The sequence below is a fragment of the Harpia harpyja genome, chromosome 23 (genome assembly GCF_026419915.1).
Source record: "Harpia harpyja isolate bHarHar1 chromosome 23, bHarHar1 primary haplotype, whole genome shotgun sequence".
NCBI classification, from domain to species: Eukaryota; Metazoa; Chordata; class Aves; order Accipitriformes; family Accipitridae; genus Harpia; species Harpia harpyja.
This window is the reverse complement of record NC_068962.1, coordinates 16,091,932-16,112,235: the sequence shown is the minus strand read 5'-3', so window position 1 is coordinate 16,112,235 and position 20,304 is coordinate 16,091,932. Positions and strand designations below refer to the sequence as shown.

The following is a 20,304-nucleotide window of genomic DNA, read 5'->3' as shown; positions in this document are numbered from 1 at the left end:
TGCTTGTTTACAAATTCTTCAAAGACAATTGTTCTTTGTCAGCAAGTTAAACCTTCAGAATTTTTCTTATTTTAGCACTCTCCAGTATTAGGCTTCACTTGGATGTTAAAGTTTGGACTTCAAAGAACAAGCTCTTCTGATGACTTTTCAGATGATAATTATCTTCTACTGTAATGTCTTTGGAAAAACACTGATTAGAAAAGTTATCAGTAGGGATGTCTGAAGTATTTTATCTCTGTTTATTTTTAAATTAACTCAAAACAAGTTAAGATGTCTTTCTGTATGTGCATTTTAATTCATTCTCCCTTCTAGTTGTTTCTATAGTTTGTTACAGTCCATTTGTTTCTTTAAATTATCAGGTTCTGGGGCCTAGTTGACCAACATGTATACAGCTCTTAGCAGTGCCACTTTTCCTCTGATTCAGAGCCTCTTGTCATTCTGTAACTAGTGTTTTGTGAGTGGAGTACATTTTAGGTTAGTATTTAGTCCTCTGACTTGAATCCTGTTTAGATTAGCAGGGTGAAACTTGGGACTAGACAAAGGCTTTCACAGGAGGGTGATGGAAAAAGGACTTAAAATTGTGTCTTGTGGAAATCTGTGGTAGATAAGAACACTTATCAGCCCTTTTTGCATTTCCCACAGAGACCCGAAATGATTTTACTGGAACTGAGTTTCTTGTTATTTTTACTCTGCAGTCGGAGTGCTTATAGCATTCTGTTCTGGTTGACTAGAGGGCTGTAATGGCAGAGAGAGATCAGACAAGAGGAATAGTGTGGTAGAAACTGGGGCATAAAAGGAAGAGTAACAGGTATATGTCCACAGGTTTTGAATATACTTAAGCGACTGCTACAGCAATGTCATCTGGTTCCCCGTTTGTACTTGTTTGGGTGGGACCATTTTAAGGGTGGAAAAAAGAATCAACCAGTGGCACATCTCTAGGTCTTTGTATAGCATTAATTGCTGCTGAGAAAGCAATTGCTGTCATGGAAACAGCTACAGGAAGCTGTTCTCTCAGTGCAGTGTATGTACACTCTATCTTCTCTTTTGGCCATTTTGCTGCTCTGATGTCAGATATGTCATCAAATACCTACCCTGAAATACCCCCCACAAAGTATAGGTATGTCATTATTTCCCCCTTTAATATTCTGATACTTGTTATTATTTTAAACATGTATTGCTTCATTTGATTAACTGGTTTTGAGCAGTTCACCAAGAAGGTTGAAAGACTGGTAAATGGTTCTGATTCAAATTTTAACTATTTTGCTTAACTTTTCACAGCTGCTTTACAACCTAGTCAGTGTTATTCTGTCCTTTTACTTCAAACGACAAAATACTAAGTAAACATTTAGCATAATAGAAATGAAAGTTTAGAGTGATTTATTTGTTTTAAGATGAAAAGTGATACATGGTGTTTTAAAGTAGACAGTCTTATTAGATTAGCTTCTACTTTAGTATTTCCTGGGGAAAAAAAATGAGAATTTCCTTTTCCCAGATTAAAATTTATCTTTTCAGAGCTGTTTGTTAAAGGCATAGTTGCACCTTATCTAAAGGCAGTTATTTCATTATTAGTTTTTTAGGATTGCTCTGTTTATACCATTCATATAGAAGGAAGAAACTTGGAGCTAGGCTTATAATAGTCTGAGATTGCTATTTATTTTCCTTATGTTCTTGTTCTGCTTTTAGTTGGATGAAAGTAGCTGGACAATGGCACTCTCGCCTCAGCAGACAGGAAAGTTTGTAAATCTAGACATGTCCAATACGACAGAAGATGTCACTATGAGTGCTGTACTGTTGCGTGAGGATGATCCTGGGGAAGCTGGTGAGACAATCTGAAATTCTCATAATAATTGACCACATTTTTTATTAGTGGGATATAAATACATATGTTCTTTTTTTTCTGTATTATTTTGCTGATATTCCTTTGTCAAAAACAGTCTAGTTAAAAAAGTCCAGAAAGTTAATCTCTTCCAGTTATGGGAGTTTTGAGACTTTGTGTCTTCTGTGGAACCTGATGGCACAAATGGGGTGCTCTGGTGACGTGAGATGCCAACTGCATTAGTTTTGTGGAGATATGCAAATGATTTTTTTGTTAAAACTTTCGCAGATGACAGGTTTACAGCAAAAGTTTTTTAAGTATTTGACTTACCTTGTAGCTTCTGTGTATCTTACCTATCTTAGCTGGTAAGTTCTTCTGACTTTATGGGATATAAATAGTTCATATCATCATTGTCTTCATTTAGATTTACGAAAGATGATATGCCTTGTTATCAGAAGGATTTTTTTTTTGTAGTCTGTTAGGGTTTTTTTACCAAATTGTGTCTGACTAATATGGCTGTTTCTTCTTAAATCTGTTCTAGCTACTATGAGCATGTACTCAGATTTTCTGCATTCCTTCTTGAAACATACATCAACTACCATTTTTGATCTTGTGGATGAGTATGAAAGTATTTGTAACGGTCAGGTAAGTAGTTTGCTTGGGGTTTTGTTCACTTTATTTTACGGTCCCTTCCCAAAGTAGTATTGCTGTTTTTCTTTAAGCTGAGAAGTTATAGTGCTTAACATAGACACTTTAAATCTTCCAGCTGGTTGCAGTCTTATGAGTCACTGAACACTAGCACTGAATAGCATCTCTCTTTCCTCATACACTACTTTGGCACAGGAATACCCATTGTGTAGCTTGCTGAATACTAAAAATGTCATCTGGCTGCCATTCCACTACAAGTGTCAAGTGACAATAAACATGAGCAGATGTATAGATTTTTTTTTTGTTAATGATAATAAGCTGGATTAAAATGTTCTTATTTCTCTCGGGTATAAATAAATAAAATCATTGTATTATGATGCTTTAAGAGTTTTCTGCTACATTACTAAAAAGCTGGCAGTAGAGGGCTCAACATTAGCTTTAAAGTGTCTCTGCTTTTAGACATAGTTTTTTATTTGATTGGCTGTTGACCGACAGTTCAGGATCAGCGGGGATTGACAGTTTGAAAGGAAGAAACTGTGATGCTTCTGTCAATAAGTGTTGATCATAAAAGAGATAGGTAGGCAGGTAATTTTTTTAAAGAGACTTCATACCTCTATCTGTTGTTAAGAAAGCGCATTCTTGGTAGAAGGTTGCTAGCCCTGTTTTGTGCAAATTTGTTGTTGGGGCTGGCTAAGTTGGAGAACGCTGAGATCTTTAATGAGGCGTGTACCACAACTGTGTTCCCAAGTGGGAAGCAGACAAGAGAAGGAAAATAAATGTGAACTTGATTATTTTGTGAGATGGTGGAACTTCCGAGCTTAAATGGAAAAGAAAGTCTCTTCCTTTCCTCCTGTTAGAGTATGTGGATACCATCTACAAGATCATGGAACATAGAGTGGTCGTTTTAAGCCATGTGGAACTGGGGAGTGTTGGCTGCGTGTTACCATACAAAAGTAGAGCGAAGGATGCTGCTCCAAGGATTGGCTTGGATGTTGCTGAGGGGAACTTGAGATGGGGGTGGAGGGGCAGCCCTGAGCTCTCATGCTGCCTCTCCGCTGTACCCTGAGATCAGCCCAGTGGCTCCTAGCAGCCATCAACTCTTTTCGTATTTTCTGGGAGGTGATAGAAGGGAACAGAAGATCATGTTCCTCTCTTGCATCGTGATGGTACACATCATTCTTTTCTGCAAATCTGGTGCTCACCTCCCACTTGAAAACTGATGCAGATATTGATGCCTGATAAATTGGGTACTCCTAAAATGTAAGAGTTTGGGGCTGTTCTCAGAAGTAGGAGGAGCTCTGGAACTAGCTACTGATGGAGAAGACTTCATTGTCCAAATTTTCTTCATAATAAATAAAGGAAAAGATAATAGAATTTCTTTTTGGTGATACTGTAAATTATGTGGTAACCAACAGTTTGGGTTTCCTCATTTAACAGAGCTAGAAAGGAAAGGTTATCTTTCAGGCACTGATAAAAGCATAAATGCTGTTGCAAATACCAGTAGGGCTGACTTTATGACTTTGTTTGGTATTGATGTATATGGAAAAAAAGTTGGGGATTTTGGTGGTTTGTTTTTTTGTGTGGTCTGTTTTTTTCAGTTTTTTTCAATGGTTGTCTTCTCTACCTCCCAGTCTTCTGCTGCTTTTTAATTGATCAACACAAGCTGGTTTTATCCTGGCTTTGTACAGTGCATTGCAAAACAAAGCTGCTCTCTTGGTTTATGGCCTCTAGGCTGTGTTAATATTATTTTTTATTAATAATTAAGGGAATTTATAGTGTGGAGTATCATTTACCTATTTTGGAGAGATGGTAATCAAACTTAGTTGTTGAAAGCATTCAGGATAATGAAAAGATTGCTGTAATGGCTTAGGAAAAAAATGCAATGATGAACAGTATTAACTATATAAAAATTTATTTACCTCAGGTGAATATACTAGGGAAAATAGTTTATCGGGCAACTCCTGGACAGCAAAAGTTTTCAAAAACTGCCAGTGTGTTGTGGCTTCTCAAGCAGGAGATGGTAACTTGGAGACTGTTGTCCTCGCTTTATAGGTAATTCCTTTGAAATGCATGTTATGTTTTTACACTGACCTGACTTTCTTGGATATATTTTTTATGAGTTTATAAATACAGAGTGAGGCAATTAAGTTCCTATTAATAATCTGTTTATGGAACTAGGTGCTGATATATATGTCTATTTATTATCTATTTACAGAAATGAAAGTTGTAAATGGGCCTATTCTTATTACCTTTGCAACTTCTGGTATCTTTTTAAAAGAACATTTTTGTAATGGTATTTTTAAGGGCTTTCACTTATGCATTCTGCTGAATTTTCTCAGCTTTATTTTAATCATTAAAGTTTTGCACTTTTATTTCTAGAGACAGAATACAGTCTGCACTGGAAGATGAAACTGCATTTGATATCACAGTAAGCTTGGACTTCTGGGAGGTTTTTTTAAGCGATATAATAAGCTAAATACAAGCTAAGTGCTTGTATTTTATTTTTAGAATCTCAATATTGCAGCCACTCAAAATTCAAAGGTGAAGGAAGGAATGGGAACAAAAAATGAGACTGATTTGATTTTTATCAAGACAAATATTAAATTATTTCATATATTGTGAAAAGTTAATTTAAATATTCAATTCTGAAAAGAAAATGCTAGTGTAAAAAATATTATAAACTATACTTTGTTTTATTTCCTTAAGTATTCCGCATACACTTGGAAAATCCACTAGAAATAACTATTTATTTCTTTTAAAAAGTTGCATCAGTAGCTGTAATTTTCCCATAGGTCAGAGATAATTTTGCTTTGCCTAAAAGAAGAACATGTGCTCTCAAGCTGTCTAGCCTTTGCAATCCTGATTCCAATTTATCTCAAGAGAAATCCAAATTTTTTAGCATTCTTCTTTCAGCTGTAGTCTTCTTGTCTATGTCAATATAGTGCTTCCAGCTGTTGCTGCCAGAATATGCTTAGGAAGGCAAAACAATAAGTGACGTGACTCTGCCTTTGTAAAATTTATGATTGCAGTTGCTTTTTTCTCAGTCATAAAATAGCTTCCTCTAGGATTCCCACTGCTAAGTTGTCACTATTGAATTAAACACTGTTGTGCCAAAAAACAGTCTCCTCCTACCTGTGTTTTTTAGGAAAATGCATCTTCTGTTCTCTTTTTGTTACAAGTCTAACGAAAGCTAAATTAATGGAGGAAAGCAGATAGAAGGATCAGGGTTCTGGGGTTAAGTTTTGGGGGGTTTGGAGGTTTTTTTTGCTTGTTCATGTTAAGTGTGCATATGGTCTTGGAAAATGTCATCTTTTTTATGTATACAGTAATAAATGGGATTTAGGATAATATGAGTACAGTCAGTGGAATCAATGGATCTACTATGTAGAATCTTTCTGTGGTCATACATTTGTGAATTATATTCTGAATCTCATTTTTACAGTTTTTAGTGTAACTGGATGTAAAATATCATCCAAATAAAACAAATGTATGGTGTCATCCATTTTTAAAAAAGGGGTAGGGGAGAGGTAGCATACTGAACTTGTAGAAAGTTTATGAGTTAGTATGTGTCCGGTTTGGTATTCATGGGTTTGTGACAAGTTTTCTTTTCCATGAAGTAATAATCGGCTTTTTTCTTAAATAGGTTTTAACTGCTAGTGAAAAAACGAATGTAGACAACTTGTTTCAGAAAGATTCACTTGTTCGACAAAGCCAGGTATGATGGAAAGTTTTTAAGATGAGGATGGAAAATAGATCAGTAGACACTTAAATGTTTATAACACTAATGCTCTATGCACTTTTTAAAGCTGTTTCTAATACTTTTTTTTTTATATTCACTGAAGTGTGTTGGTCTTTGTATGCATAAAAATAATGCTCTTTAGTTTTGAAAGATCACAAATGTTTTTCAGGCTAGCTTGGAGAGGATGGAAGGCTGAGAGCTATTCCCATTTGGCTCATCTGTTACTGTTGATGGTGATTAATAAACTATTAAATAGCACTGTAGTAACTGCAGTATCTACTGAAAAATAGAGATGAAGTGCCTAAACAACCTTCATACTGGATACTTTCAAAGTGGAATAGTCTTCAGGATGTGTACGCCTTTGGTTACCATGTAGATAACGAGTACATCCAGAGATGAGAGGAGGGCAATTAAAATATTATTTGTTACATGTTTGTTTTAAAAATGCAATTTAATTTTATTCCAGCTGGTGGTAGATTGGCTAGAGAGCATTGCCAAGGATGAAATTGGGGACTTTTCCGATAATATTGAGTTTTATGCAAAATCTGTATATTGGTGAGTTCAGATTTCTTTGATTGTATACATGCTCCCATCGAGTGTAAGATTCACATGCACAGACACAGAATCACTCTTAAAAAAAGAAGTGGATTTTTAAAAGTTGTTCAGTTCATTCACTTCTTTTCTTTAAATTCTTAGATGTAAAAATTGAGATTTTGTACCCATCCACTGAATGTATCTTCTCAAAAGTCAGTTACTGCTTTTAGGAGGCGAGGATGGAAGGAAAACCATCAAAGCAACTTAATTTAATCTTAACCTGGATGCAGATTTGATTTTTTCATAATAAGGCACAATAAGAGATGGTCACCTGCTGATCAGCCTATTATTTATGCTGGATAAAACTATTTTTATTATGTGTTTCTCGGGTGGTCACTTCTTTGTCTGGCTTTAATTTTTGCCTACATTTTTGTTTAAGTTCTTGTCATCACTGTGTCACTGACCCTTCACCAGAAGCCTTTATTGTCATCTTTATTATCAGTGATGGGGTTTATGGCAGAAAAGACCAAAGACTACCTTTCGCTAGATGCCTAGAATAAATCTGCTTTTAATGGCCAGTGAATACAGGTTTTTGGAATCATGTGTTCATCCTAAGTTGAATTTCTGTCCTAGACTGACGTTATAGTGAATGCTAGTGGGAAGTTTTGCTCATGCAGAAATCAGTTCATAGTTAAATACAGGAATGATTGAAATTATGGATGCTTTTGAAAGAAATCAAAGATACATGTATTGATTCTAATATTGTACTTCTTGTGAAATGTTCCATTTTCACAACAGTAACACAGTCCGTTGATAAACCAAGCAAACCAAGTGTGTCTCTTCTGTAACCATATTCCATGTAACAAAAAATATCTTTCAATATTTGTGTCTCATTAAAAGATGCTTGCTAAAAAAAGCATTTTTCTGAAAAGCATTTCACTGCTTTCAGGGAGAACACACTACATACCCTGAAGCAGCGACAGTTAAGTACATACATTGGAAGTTCTCGAGCTCTGGTCACAGAGTTGGTAAGTATTATTTAAAAATAAGGTTTGGTTTCAAAATGGGTTAGAGAGAGCATATATGCTATTTTCACAGCCTTCCACCAGCTTTTAGAGAGTTGTACTATCTAAAAGTAGTAGTACTATCTGAAAATTAGTACAGAAATTGTGAGGCAGGGCACCTCTGGAGTTCCTTTTGGGATATGTGGACTTCTGTTTTCTTTCAGCAGTCACTTCCATACCCCCACCCGCCATCACAGGTGTCTGTGGTCTATTTGAACTAAATGGCTTTATTAGTACTTTTTATGTCTGAAACAAACTCATTTTCCTAACCAGAAAAGCTTATAAAACTGTTTGGAAGCCCTTGCAGGTCAGGGCATGCTGTCTTTATACAGTAACTAGTACAATGAAACCAAGTCCTGATGGGATTCCTTGAGAGCTACTATAGTAAAAGCTAATAGAAGTTAAGGAGGGAAAGGACTGTCTGGTAGAAGGAGGTAATGAACTGTCTCAGTGACAGCAAGCAGTCGTAGAAGATTAATTCAATTGGGCAGTGATCTGAGGTATTTATTGACTGACTTGAGAAAATCTGTTTGGATTAAACAGAAGCAAGTACAGCTGTTGTGAAAAGCCTTCTCAGTCAAAAGGTGGAGGAGGAGGAACAGTTTGGTAGGTAGAGAGGCAGAAGGGGAAAGGATGTCTGAAGGTGAGAAGAGCTGGAAGATGAGAATTTTGGGGCAAAAAACAAGGTGGTGGAGTAAATAAATTGCAATGGCTCCTTCTGATAGGAACAGTGACAGAAGAGGAATAAAAGAAATGAGAGAGGAAAGACGGGGAAGTATCATGCTAGATATTACATGGGTTGTACAGATTGTTGTGCCAATGTGAAAAAGTGACTCCAAATTATAAAACAGCGCAGAAAATCATCGGAAGAGGCATATAGGCATCGTGTGGATGGATGGTGACTTTTTTCCTTGCAGGATCCAGATGCTCCTATAAGACAGAAACTGCCACTTGATGATTTGGACCGAGAAGATGATGCGAGGTTATTGAAGTATCTCTTCACTCTCATCAGAGCAGGAATGACAGACGAGGTAAGCTGCAGAAAGTTACAGTATCTTCTTGGTTAACTAGTGTAACTTATTTAAATCTTACTGTTAAGGCTAATGAAAAGCTGTATACTAAAATGTCTGTTTCAATTTGGCTTGTAGTGATTTAATTTTCAATTTATTATCAGTACTGACAGTGATGGACTGCTAAATTAGTATTTTAATAAAATCTTCCATTTAGTTAAGTAATTTTGGGTGTAGAATACATGTTATGGAAAAGATGATGCATCTTTGCTTTTTTTGGTTGCTTGACAGTGTTTTTTTACTATAGTGGCTTGATACTAAACACTGCCAGAAAAACACACAGAATGTTTCAAAGAACTTGTTAACTGCATCTCTACTAATCAATGGATTATCATACAGGCTTCCTTCTAGATATATTAGAGTAGAACACACTTGCAATTTTAACTAGACAGAGAGGTTTGATGTATGCTTTTCTTAGAAATAGCATTAAATTAAGCAAACTTTACTTGCTCTACTCCTCTAATGTTCCCTTGGGTATATGATCTGAGTGGAATTGAGGAAGAGAGTCAGGCCTATTTTTATCACCTTGTTGTACAAACAGTTGCAATGACACATTTGGAGGTGTGTCCCAGGACTGAGAACTGGGGGCCAGTGCACAAGCTCCATAGGCTAATACCACCATCAGAAGAAACGTGGTTATTTACAGTGGTTACTTTCTTAGTTAAAACAATTTTCTCTTTCTTGCTTTCTACCTTTTGCTTTCTACCTTTTGTTTTCTTACCTTTGTTGTTTGGCAGGGTCTTCAGCAGTGAAAACTCTGATAGACTTTATCTGAGTATTCTAGAAAGCACATTATTATCCCCCATTAACTCTTTCACTTTAAGTCTGCTTGTTCCACCACCTTAGAGAATATATGACGTGTATACTTTGCATTAATCCTTAGCTGAGTAACATCCAGGCAATTTCGGTCCTAAAGCTGTTCTGAACAATGATTCCCAGTTGTGAAGTGACTTTCATGATTTAATCATGTAAATACTTGTATTGTGGTGTTGTCTAAGGACCTCAGCTGGAAACTGATTCCCTTACACTAGGCTTTATGTATGTATAATGACATTTGAGTAATGAGGGGAAAAAAAGGGACTTGAGATTCTTGTGCCCAAGACCTTAGACTTAAGACCATAACTTAGAATATGGTTACTTGCTAGTATTCTGTTCCAATATGGTGCATGTCCATTAATTTTCTGATAGTATAGGCAAATGAGCATGTTGCTGCAGGGCAATATGAATATAAATTTGCAGCATCAGTTGTTCTGCAGTTGCTGCTATGATGTCCCTGCTGTCTGATAAGCATGAAGTGGGTTATTCACTACTGAAAGAGCAACTTAAAATACTTCAAGTTTACTCTGAATTAAGAATGAACCTCTGTTCATTTACCTATTACAATAGGTAATACCCAGCAGGTAAGCTAGAACAACTTGCTTGTCTATTCTTTAAATTTACTGTTTGTCACCATTCCCAAAATGGCTGACTGTCTGCAGCCTTCCAGTATGAAAAGAACAGAATTTGGCTAAACAAACGAAGACTGCATATTGCAATTTCTCTCACTGTTCATACTGTTTTCTCAGTCCTGGAACAATACCAGTGAGACTAATTAGATAATCTGTAGCTGACTTTTTTTCAGGGGTGGAAGATTGGAAGAATTGTGGGGAAGCTTTTTTTGTACAGTTTCTGTTCTACTTTCCATGCTATTCAAAATAGCTTTGACTTAAACCTGTTTGTGCTAGTGCATAGACTATTGAATATCATTATGGGAAAGGTGGGATTGCTATTTTTAGAAGTGCATGAGAGGTTTGGAAAGCTAAGTTAACTGGAATAGTAGATGACTGCGTGAAGAGATGGATTATACATCTAAGCAACAAGACAACACCTTAAACTAAACTTACCAGAAGGATGTGTAACAGCTGTTTAAGCTAGCAAAGATGAGACTAGCATATTTCTCACATTGCTATAAATACCAACTGTGTTTAGTGAAAAAAAACAGTGATGACATTTTATTCACTTTGAAATCTTTCAGCTGTTTTGAGTTTAGGATTCTTTATCCTTATTTTTTGCATAGTAGAATCTCTACACAAATTAACTATTTTAATAAAGTTCAAATTTTTAAAGGAGAAGCTGGTGGTTTTCCTACCTTGAAGTCTGTTGCTGAGCAAATCTATTATTTTTCAGGCACAGCGCTTATGCAAACGATGTGGTCAGGCCTGGAGAGCTGCAACTTTGGAAGGATGGAAATTGTACCATGATCCTAACATAAATGGAGGTATCTACTTCAAAGTGCATTTGAGACATGTAAAAATAGGGCAGAGGGCTTTCTCTTAATATCTGTCTGTGACAAAGAGAAATAGCTATTTCTTTTCACCTTAAGAACCTTTTTTGTATCTGAAATGTTTTATCATGTCTGTTGAACGTGTAAACATATAAAAACGAATATTCTAGTTGAAGGTATGAATTCACTGAATTTACTTAACAATCTAAAGTCACTTTCTTTCTGAAAATCAAGCATAATCGCTAGGAAATAGATGTCTCAGAGTTCCAGACAGATCTTCTCCACCTCCATATAATATTTCAGTCTGTATTTTCTCAACATCTGAATTGTGCCACCTAGCAAACATTTTGTTGCTTACAGGCTCCAAAGTTGGACTCTATATCCAGCTTCAGAAAGGTATAGTAGGACTAGAGTTCAGCAAATGTAAATGCAGGAAAAAAGGTGCTTTTAAAATATTTGAAAATTGTTAAATTACCTTTCTTCTTGGTTCTGAGGTTCCTTGCACACGGTCCTATTTATAACACAATACCTTCCTTCTCTTTATGCTCAGAACATGCAGGATTTAGAAAAATTTAAGGACGTGTCTAAGCATTGTACATAGCCAGGTCTGGAAGGCATATTGGTTTCCTACTTTTCAAATCCTGATAGCCTGTTACTTTTATTTGCATGCGTCACCAGTGTCCTAGCCTTGTTTTGAGTGTACCTACCTAGCCTGCTGTTATGTGGGTTTTAATTTCATGATGCATACCCTTACGCAGATGCATGCAGAATAGCAGCACTGAAGCAGTGACATTTTTTAGAAGTTTGTATTCCTTAAGATATAAAAATTCCTTTTCTCCTTAATTTTGTGTTTTCCGAATGTAAACATTGTAGATATGTTGTGGTCAAAAACATTATTTTCTTCAAAGCTAGTTAGCAGCTAAGCTTTCAAAATCCTGTAACCTTAAGATGTGCATTTACCAAGCTTCCTGGAAAAGCCACCTTGTGGTCCAGTCAAAAGCAACAAAATGCTTTGGGAAGAGTTCCAAAGGGATTGAAATTGGGTTAGTAACAGAAAATAGGCTTTACCTTGTTACTGGTTTCTCTTTTTTTAATAGCACCTTTCTCTTTTTTTTTTTTTTTTTCCCCCTTTTAATTATCCTTTGCAAGTAGGGAAAGAGCTGGAGCCTGTTCAAGGGAATCCATACAGGTGCATTTGGAAAATAAGTTGTTGGCGTATGGCTGAAGAGGTAAGACAATGCTGATTTGCTTGATATTAATATATAAATTTGAACTTTTCTGAACTCTGTAATATGATTTTAAGTAAACCTAACTCCTCTGTGTTTGCTGCTTATAAATTTGGCAATTAATGTTTGTAAGAGGACTTCTGAAACAACATATTTATGTCTTGTAGTGAGAAATCTACATAATCAGCACCAATTTTTCAGGCTTAGGAAATGTCTGACTTTTTTATTTGGTTGAAAGTGAAACTGCTGACACTGACTTTCATCTTGACTTAATTGAATGGGAAAAGAAAAACGCTGCTTTCTTTCCAGGTCAATATAAATTTTTCACATAAGTTACAAGGGGATGCTAGTGAAGGGGAAGTCACTTGCTATTCTTATTTTGGCTCCTGATGTGTCCTGTGATTTTCCAGCTTTTCTTGGAAACTGTTAGATGGAACATTTTGTAATGGATTAATCTCTAATAAAATGTAAAGTGACCAGAAAACTTATATGCTTTGTAATTGAAAGTTATATTTTTCTACTGTTTATTTTAGGAGCAGTTTAATAGATATGAGAGAGCAATCTATGCAGCACTGAGTGGAAACCTCAAACAGGTATGTCAGGCCTCATAGTTAAGCGGTGTTTGGTAGTTGTACATTTTGTTTCTCATATGGGACAGTGATATCAGAAATACTGCAATTACTGGTTATTGTACTTTTAAAGATCTAGTAAACAGGACAATAGCAAACATTGCTGCTTTAGTAGACATGTTCTTTGTAGGATTGACGTGCCTTAATTAAATATACGTTAGACTCTTCTTAGTATTATTCCTGCTGACTTTCAGTACAAACAGTTCTAATGTTGTTTTAGTTCCTTTCTAGTTCAGTATTATTTAAGAGCTTATATAGTCACTTCCCTGCTCATGCACAGTATTCTTACAGATGAGTTGGTGTATCTAAAGATTATTCTGTACCTGAATTCCATTATCAATAGGTTTTATACTCTGTATGATGCTCACTTTTTAGTTTTCTCTTTTTATTAGTTTTAATGCTTCAGATGTTTTTGTGCTCTCCCACTGCTAACTACTGATTTTTAATTTATTTTTTTATTTTTAAGAACAATGAGGAACGTTGCAGACTATCATAAAAGTTTCCTTGCTGTTACAGTAATCTGTGGTAAGCTCCTACTTGAGGAGCTTGATTTCCGCCCGCCCCCCCCAATCTTGGTATGATGTAGTAGAAATAAAGATAATTCAGAAAATAAAAAGAGGGGGAATAGGGAATGTTTTCAGGTTTTATTCATTGAAGTTTAAAATTAGCTCTTTTACAGGAAAAAAGGCATTGTAAAATTATACAGATTTACAGAACAGAAGATACTTACCTTCCTGTGACAGAGCAGAGAGACATTTAATGAAATTAAATTTCAGTAATTTCAGTAAAATTCAGTAATTTTACAATTACTGTAAGAGAGGAGTGTTTCATGAAATGCAGTGGTTTTGCTGGAACTTGCCCTAGGGTTTCAGTGCTGAAAGAGCCTAGCAAGATTCAGAGAAGAACTGGATATAAAATTCTTCATATCACCACAGCAGCAGTACTCCCTTCCTCCTACCTTTCACAGCTCACTACTGCACTGAGACTTGTGCAACCATGACATAAACCAGTAAGGCAAAGTGATCCTTCTGAAAAGTGATCAGGCAGAAGAGTGGATAGTCTTCATCTGGATTGGTTTTCTGAGGTGGTACACAAGAGGGGGAATGGTGTTGGAGTGGTGCTGCCTCTGGAAGGAGGATAGGACGATTTCTGTTGACTTCCTTTGATATAAAATAATCAAGGAACTAGAGCTTTATTCAGTGAAAGGATTTCTTGTATCCTGCTTTGAAGAAGGAAAGGCTGCTGTGGTTATTAGTCTGCTTTGGTGCCCAGAAATCTGATCCTAAATTACAGTTGCTCTGTTTGGATTCTGATAGTTCTCTATCTCTTGATAATTTTTGCTCTGTTTTTTTAATATGTAGCTTCTTCCAGTTTGCGATACCTGGGAAGATACTGTTTGGGCATATTTCAGAGTCATGGTGGACACTCTTGTTGAGCAGGAAATACGAACCTCAGTAATAACTGCAGAGGAGATGGAAGAGCTCCCTAGAGATTATTTAGAAACAAAGTAAGTTTTAAGTAAAGTTATGCTCCTACACTCAACAAAGGATCCTGTATGATCTGTTTGGAATATTCAAGGTAATGTTTTTTGCTTTTTCTCTCCTACTTTGAAGCTGGACTTCAGAAAAAGTTTTTGAAGAACTTCAGGCAACAGACAAAAAGGTACATGTTAACTACAGTGTTTCTCCTCACTGTTTACCATTTTTTACTATTCCCTAGGTTCTACTTTTACTACACTATTTAATGAAATGCTGAAATTGCACAGTGACTGATTTATTCTAGGTTTTCTACCTCTGTAATGTGTAATTTCTCAATTCAAATAGATTTTTCTATATGCTGCCACCTTTTAATGATAAAAAAGATACAGGTTTTGTCTTGCCCCATATCTGCCAAACTAGCGGGGTGTGCTAAAGAAACAGCTGACTGTCAAGTGTTGTCAGACATACAAAGCAGACAGAGTAAATCAACTATTTAACACTTTGATAAAATGTGCAAAGATAGATTACATACTGTTTCTTTGTAGGAGGTTTCAGTTTTCTTTATAGGAGGTTTGTGTGCATATTTCAAAACAGACCTTTCAAAATCTAAGGGCATATTTGCTTAACCTGTGTTTTTTCGTTACTTTCAACACCCAGGGTTCTTATTCCATTTAAGATGGAGTATATAACTTAAATGTTAATTTTGTAAACATTAAATTGAAACTGCACTTACTGTTATTTGATGAAATAGACATATAGCATTTATCATATTGCTAAGACGAAGACATGTTTAAAGACAGCTTACAGATTGATGCAGTCAGGCACAGATACACCCAGCTGCCTTTGCCTTTCTAGTGCAGTCCTCACCATATAGCAACTTTACAGGTGCATTTGAATTGCATTTCATGCATTAATTTCTCTAACGGAAAAAAAATCTCCTCCCCAAGTAAGTTTCGCAAGCCTTTTCTTTAAGGATTTATACACATTGTTGTTTCTTCTGTGACTTTGTAGAATCTATTCTCTGGAACATCGTTATTTGTTCTCCTCTTCAGAGCAAAAAGCCCTTAGTCTTGGATCTCTTCCATGAAAGTATTAACTCCACAGATCTATATTCTGGTTCTTTCTTTCAGTTTGTCGATATTCTTGTAATTTGACATTGAGCTAGCAAGTGCCTTTTCTCCTGCTCTTTATGCAGAATACCCTTTGAAATAGGATAGCTTTTTTCCCTAAGGAGGAACCTTTGCTTTATTTATAAGTTTGCTTTCTTTATACATTATGCTATAAGATTTTATTCAAAGTTTGAACTTTCTTTTTCTTTCCCCAGAGGGTTATAGAGGAGAATCAAGAACACTATCATGTGATTCAGAAATTCATTATACTGGGAGATGTGGATGGTGAGCTTTTCTCTGAGTAATTTTTAAATGTCAACTGACTACATTATTTCTAGTGACCTTTCCAGAAACTTATGTGTGAATGGATTTTAGAGGCACACAGTAGGCAAACTCCACCTAAAAGCTAAGCTGCTTCTTTAATCAAGAACTGTAGGGACTTTCTGCAGTTTGACATACAAGGTAGTTTTCAAAGAAGTCATGAAATCGTGTAAATGTATCAGAATATATGTAAGACTATTGCTGTAACTTTTCTGAGAAATGACAAAATACATACGGCAGATATTTAAGCGAAACTGCTAAATCTTTCCAAAACTGTTGCTGCTCTGTTTTGTTTGTCTTTTGAGGCTATATTACATTTGTTGAATAAATGCATAATTTTGAAATATTTCTGAGGTGTTTTTTCCCCATGATATGGCTAATACCGACTTTTCCTTGGTGGCTATAGGTTTGATGGAAGAATTCAGCAGATGGCTTTCCAAAGACAGAAGTGTGCTCCCAGGACACCTCCTTCGTTTCATGACACATCTTATTCTGTTTTTCCGCACTTTGGGTCTGCAGACTAAGGTAAGTTCACTTGTAGTTGAATTGTTGTCATAGCAATAGCTAGTCTTTGAAGTAGAAAAGCTTGTGTGTAAATATATAAACTACATACAATGACGGTAAATTGCTACCAGGCTGATGAGGAGCTGCATGCTTAAATAGTATATTTGTTGATCTTGGAGCCTAAATACAACAGTCAAAATTAGAATCGAGCATCCTCCTCCCCTCCAGTTCAGCTTGAAAATTATTTTTTGAGGATGGTGGATCCTACTCATAAGCCCTTTATTGAGAAGGACCTGACTCAAACTTCAATGTTAGGCTTATTCATAGCAGCCAAGATGCTTTGAATATGAACTGATCTTATACAGAGTCCTTGGAATTGTACCTATTGCTGTAAGCTCATAAATGGTTTTGCTTGAGGTAATTGGTACTAGCTGAAACTTTCATATTTTCTCAAAATATATACTAAGTATAGCCTACTAGCTACCTAGCCTATTTGTGCTAAATATGCAGATGGGTCACACAGCTGTAATTACTCTTTTCTGAGGCAATGACAAGTAATTAGAAGCTCTCCTTTTCTACTATTTTAAAATTTAGAAGCACTTATGTATCAAATACGTTTCTGAATGGAACCTATTTTGGCGAAAGACAAATGTGTGTTTTCATTAGATGATTTAAATACAGCTCTGAGTTATGTTTTTTCATGCCTCTAATCATTGCTTCATTCCCTTGTTAAAATTTATTTTGAAGGCAGTTAAGATTTAGCTAATTAAGAGGAACTTGTGTGTGTGTGTGTATACATACACATTTTTTAGCCAGACTCAAAATTTGCTAGAGTAGGTCTTTAAAAAGTATGGTAAGACTAGTCATTAGCATATGTTTAACAGAGGGGACAAAGAAGGTGCAATTTCCTACATAAATTCCATTGTAGGATTGCAAGCAACTGTTGATTACTGCTTCCACAATTTTGGAGTAGGTGAATTTACTGGAAGATTACTCGATCAACCCTCAGTAGACCTCAGAGGGAAGAGGCAGTTGTGCAAGCTTTTATGATGTTCCTTATTTGGTGTTTGAGTACAATTCATAGATGAAGATCTCTAATTTCATTTACACATACAAAACTAAAATGATAGTTCTTCACAGTAACAAACACTTGAGTCGTAGCTAAAGCAGTCTCAGGTGCTCGGACTATACTTTGGTTGTTTAGTATAGGCTATTACAGATGAGCCAGGTGATATTTATTACCTGTACAGAAGAAGATTAGAACTTTCTGTAATACAACAGTGCGTGTAGCATACTGCAATAGTCATCTGTTCACCTGACATTTTATTTATTAATTTAAAAAAAAAAAAAGGTAAAATGGAAAGATTGGAAAAAAAATTTAAAAGTAACTTTGCAGTTAGACCAAAAACTATATTATCCAGTTGCTGAAAAAGAAAATCCTTGGAACACTAAATCTTTGAATCAGAAGACTTATTTTTTTAATCGCTCTCCAAGAGAAACAGTTCTTCCAGCTGAGCCTGTTTGAATGTGTAAATTAACTGAAGCAAGGATAAGCAAATAACCTTGTGTCTGTGTAATAGTGATACCCTGTAAAGTATCTTTTTTTTTTCTTGTGCCACATTATCTGATTTAAAACTGAATTTTTATTTGTTTGCAATAAGGAGGAAGTTTCTGTTGAAGTCCTGAAGACCTACATTCAGGTAAGCTTTCAAAAATATAGTTTGCTTTCTCTAGTGTAATTTAAACGTAAAGGGGAAGAAAAGAAGACTTAAGGTTACAGGATGGAAAGAGCTGTGACGCAGTTAATGGTCTCTTGAGAAGAGATACATGGAAGCTTGCCTAATATGCAGAGTTTCTGTCAGCAGTGCTCGAATAAGAGACAGTTTTATTGATCCTTGTTTAGAAGCTGAGAAGTGGAATCTTCCTCTATCAGAAGAAAATAATCAGAAATCTGTCGCACATTGATGTTTTTACATAAAATGTGTTTTTACAGAAGTGTAAACACATGTGTTTACACAGAGGAATATAGTATGTTTTTCTAAATATTTGCTTCTTATTCTGCAGCGGATGGTATCTGAGAAGCACACAGATTTAATAGCATTTTATGTTAGCCACTTGCCCCCAGAGCTAGCTGTTGCTCAGTATGCTTTATTTCTCGAAGATGTTATTGAAAGTGATCAACGCCACCACTGCCTTGAATTAGCGAAAGATGCAGGTGAGATATACTGATATTCCAGTTATCATTTTATATGCTGGATTATTTTGTGTTTCAGTAGTTTTTAATGCAAGACCTAGCTAAGAAGATGATAATGTTTCCTTCCTGTGTCTCTTCATTTTTCAATTAAAATTAATTTGCTGATCACTTCTTCAAGTAGGTATATTGTGGTTTTTAACTAACCTGGAATTGCAATTCTTTTTCTGAATTAAACTAAATATCACTTTTGCTTCTGGATTATGTCCAAACACAGCAGGAAGTAAATGCCAGCTGCCTGCCTCAAGCTGAAGCTCTGAAGCTTGACATGATCATATTATTTCAGAAAACAAATTATAAAAATACATACCTGTTTGTGGATTTAGGAAGGTTATGAGTATCTTGATTTTTTTTTTTTGTCCTATTTATAGTGCTCTTTCTTAGCCATGGTGGGTTGCTTGCATTAATCGTAAGCTTGCTTCCAGGCCCACACGTCAAACTAAAAGGGACTACAGTGAAGCAGCACACTGTCCATTGTTTGACAATGCCTCTGTGCCACTCAAAATTCACAAAGAGATAGATTTCCTGCAGACTTCAGTGTCTGACTTTTCTTCGATCATTTTTTAGTCATTTTCTTTTAAAAACTTGGCTAAGGTTTCAAAAAATAAACCATCCTGCTTCAGCATCTGTAAAATAACTATTCTGAGCTTTTCCTGGTACATTCCTGTCAAATCATAGTCTTGCCGTCAGATTTGTAGGAATCAGTGGTCTTAGCAAATATATCTATATGCTGGTCCCCAGCAGAGACTGAAAAACTTGTTAGTTGTCTTATTCTTTTTCCCATGTCTGGTGTTCTCTGTTATCTCAAATATCATTCTTCTAAAATACCTGCAATAAATTACATATCTCAAAAGCTTATAATTTAGTCTGACAATGCAAGTGTGAACAGACTGATGAGAATTACTGGTAGTAAGGAATAAGATCAACAATTGGAGTCTGACATTCATTTTGTGGCAAGTTCGAATTCATGATCGCTCTTACATAGTTCTCTTTTAACCTAGGTCTGGATGTTGCAACCATAACAAAAACTGTTGTTGAAAACATCCGCAAGAAGGATGCTGGTGAATTCAGTCACCATGACCATATGTTAGATATGGGCACAACGGAGGTGAGTGTACTTCGTAGGGCAGATATTCCAGTTTGCAATCAACTACAGAGTCTTTTACCATATATGATCCATATTTCTCTTTCAACAATGGTGGAAATTGCCTTGAAAAATCCTGTGAGGGAAATGCACTTTCCATGTGACCAAGTGAGGAGTTGAATTGCATGAATTCATAACTTCTGTTTCTACATCTCCTTCATATTCTGGGCTGTGGTGTATGTTGCTCAGCAGCATGTCTGTATGCAAACAGTAAGTGGAGATAAAGCCCTTGAAATTACTATACCAAAATCTGTTGTAGCTGAGAGCAGGGTATTATTGTAGCTTCTAAGAATTATGAGGATTAATACTCTGGATCTCAGATGTACCTTATCACATGCTCAAGTGACATATTCTAGCTATGACAGACTGCCTTTACTGACAGTTTCCTTGTCATCACTATTGAGTGTCGGTTGGATCCAACTCAGTACTTCAGTGACAGTGAGGTACTGTTAATAGCTTGCATTCAAAGTACTCTTTAGAAAGCAACTGATAGTTTGCAAACTTGTGG

General features: G+C 35.9%; 1 protein-coding gene across 2 annotated transcripts in view; it reads left to right on the top strand.

Moving 5' to 3' along the window:
* The window catches only part of NUP107 (nucleoporin 107), a 31,489-nt gene that overhangs the window by 7,545 nt on the left and 3,640 nt on the right, over window positions 1-20,304 (top strand). For both annotated transcript variants that reach the window (XM_052774465.1, XM_052774466.1), the window contains 18 exons: window positions 1,684-1,819; window positions 2,358-2,461; window positions 4,389-4,516; window positions 4,844-4,892; window positions 6,108-6,179; window positions 6,670-6,758; window positions 7,687-7,765; window positions 8,719-8,832; window positions 11,038-11,128; window positions 12,287-12,363; window positions 12,894-12,953; window positions 14,351-14,496; window positions 14,603-14,651; window positions 15,792-15,861; window positions 16,304-16,422; window positions 18,063-18,101; window positions 18,466-18,616; window positions 19,654-19,760. In XM_052774465.1, the coding sequence (XP_052630425.1) occupies window positions 1,684-1,819; window positions 2,358-2,461; window positions 4,389-4,516; window positions 4,844-4,892; window positions 6,108-6,179; window positions 6,670-6,758; window positions 7,687-7,765; window positions 8,719-8,832; window positions 11,038-11,128; window positions 12,287-12,363; window positions 12,894-12,953; window positions 14,351-14,496; window positions 14,603-14,651; window positions 15,792-15,861; window positions 16,304-16,422; window positions 18,063-18,101; window positions 18,466-18,616; window positions 19,654-19,760 (1,680 nt within the window). The remainder of the gene's footprint in view (window positions 1-1,683; window positions 1,820-2,357; window positions 2,462-4,388; window positions 4,517-4,843; window positions 4,893-6,107; window positions 6,180-6,669; window positions 6,759-7,686; window positions 7,766-8,718; window positions 8,833-11,037; window positions 11,129-12,286; window positions 12,364-12,893; window positions 12,954-14,350; window positions 14,497-14,602; window positions 14,652-15,791; window positions 15,862-16,303; window positions 16,423-18,062; window positions 18,102-18,465; window positions 18,617-19,653; window positions 19,761-20,304) is intronic.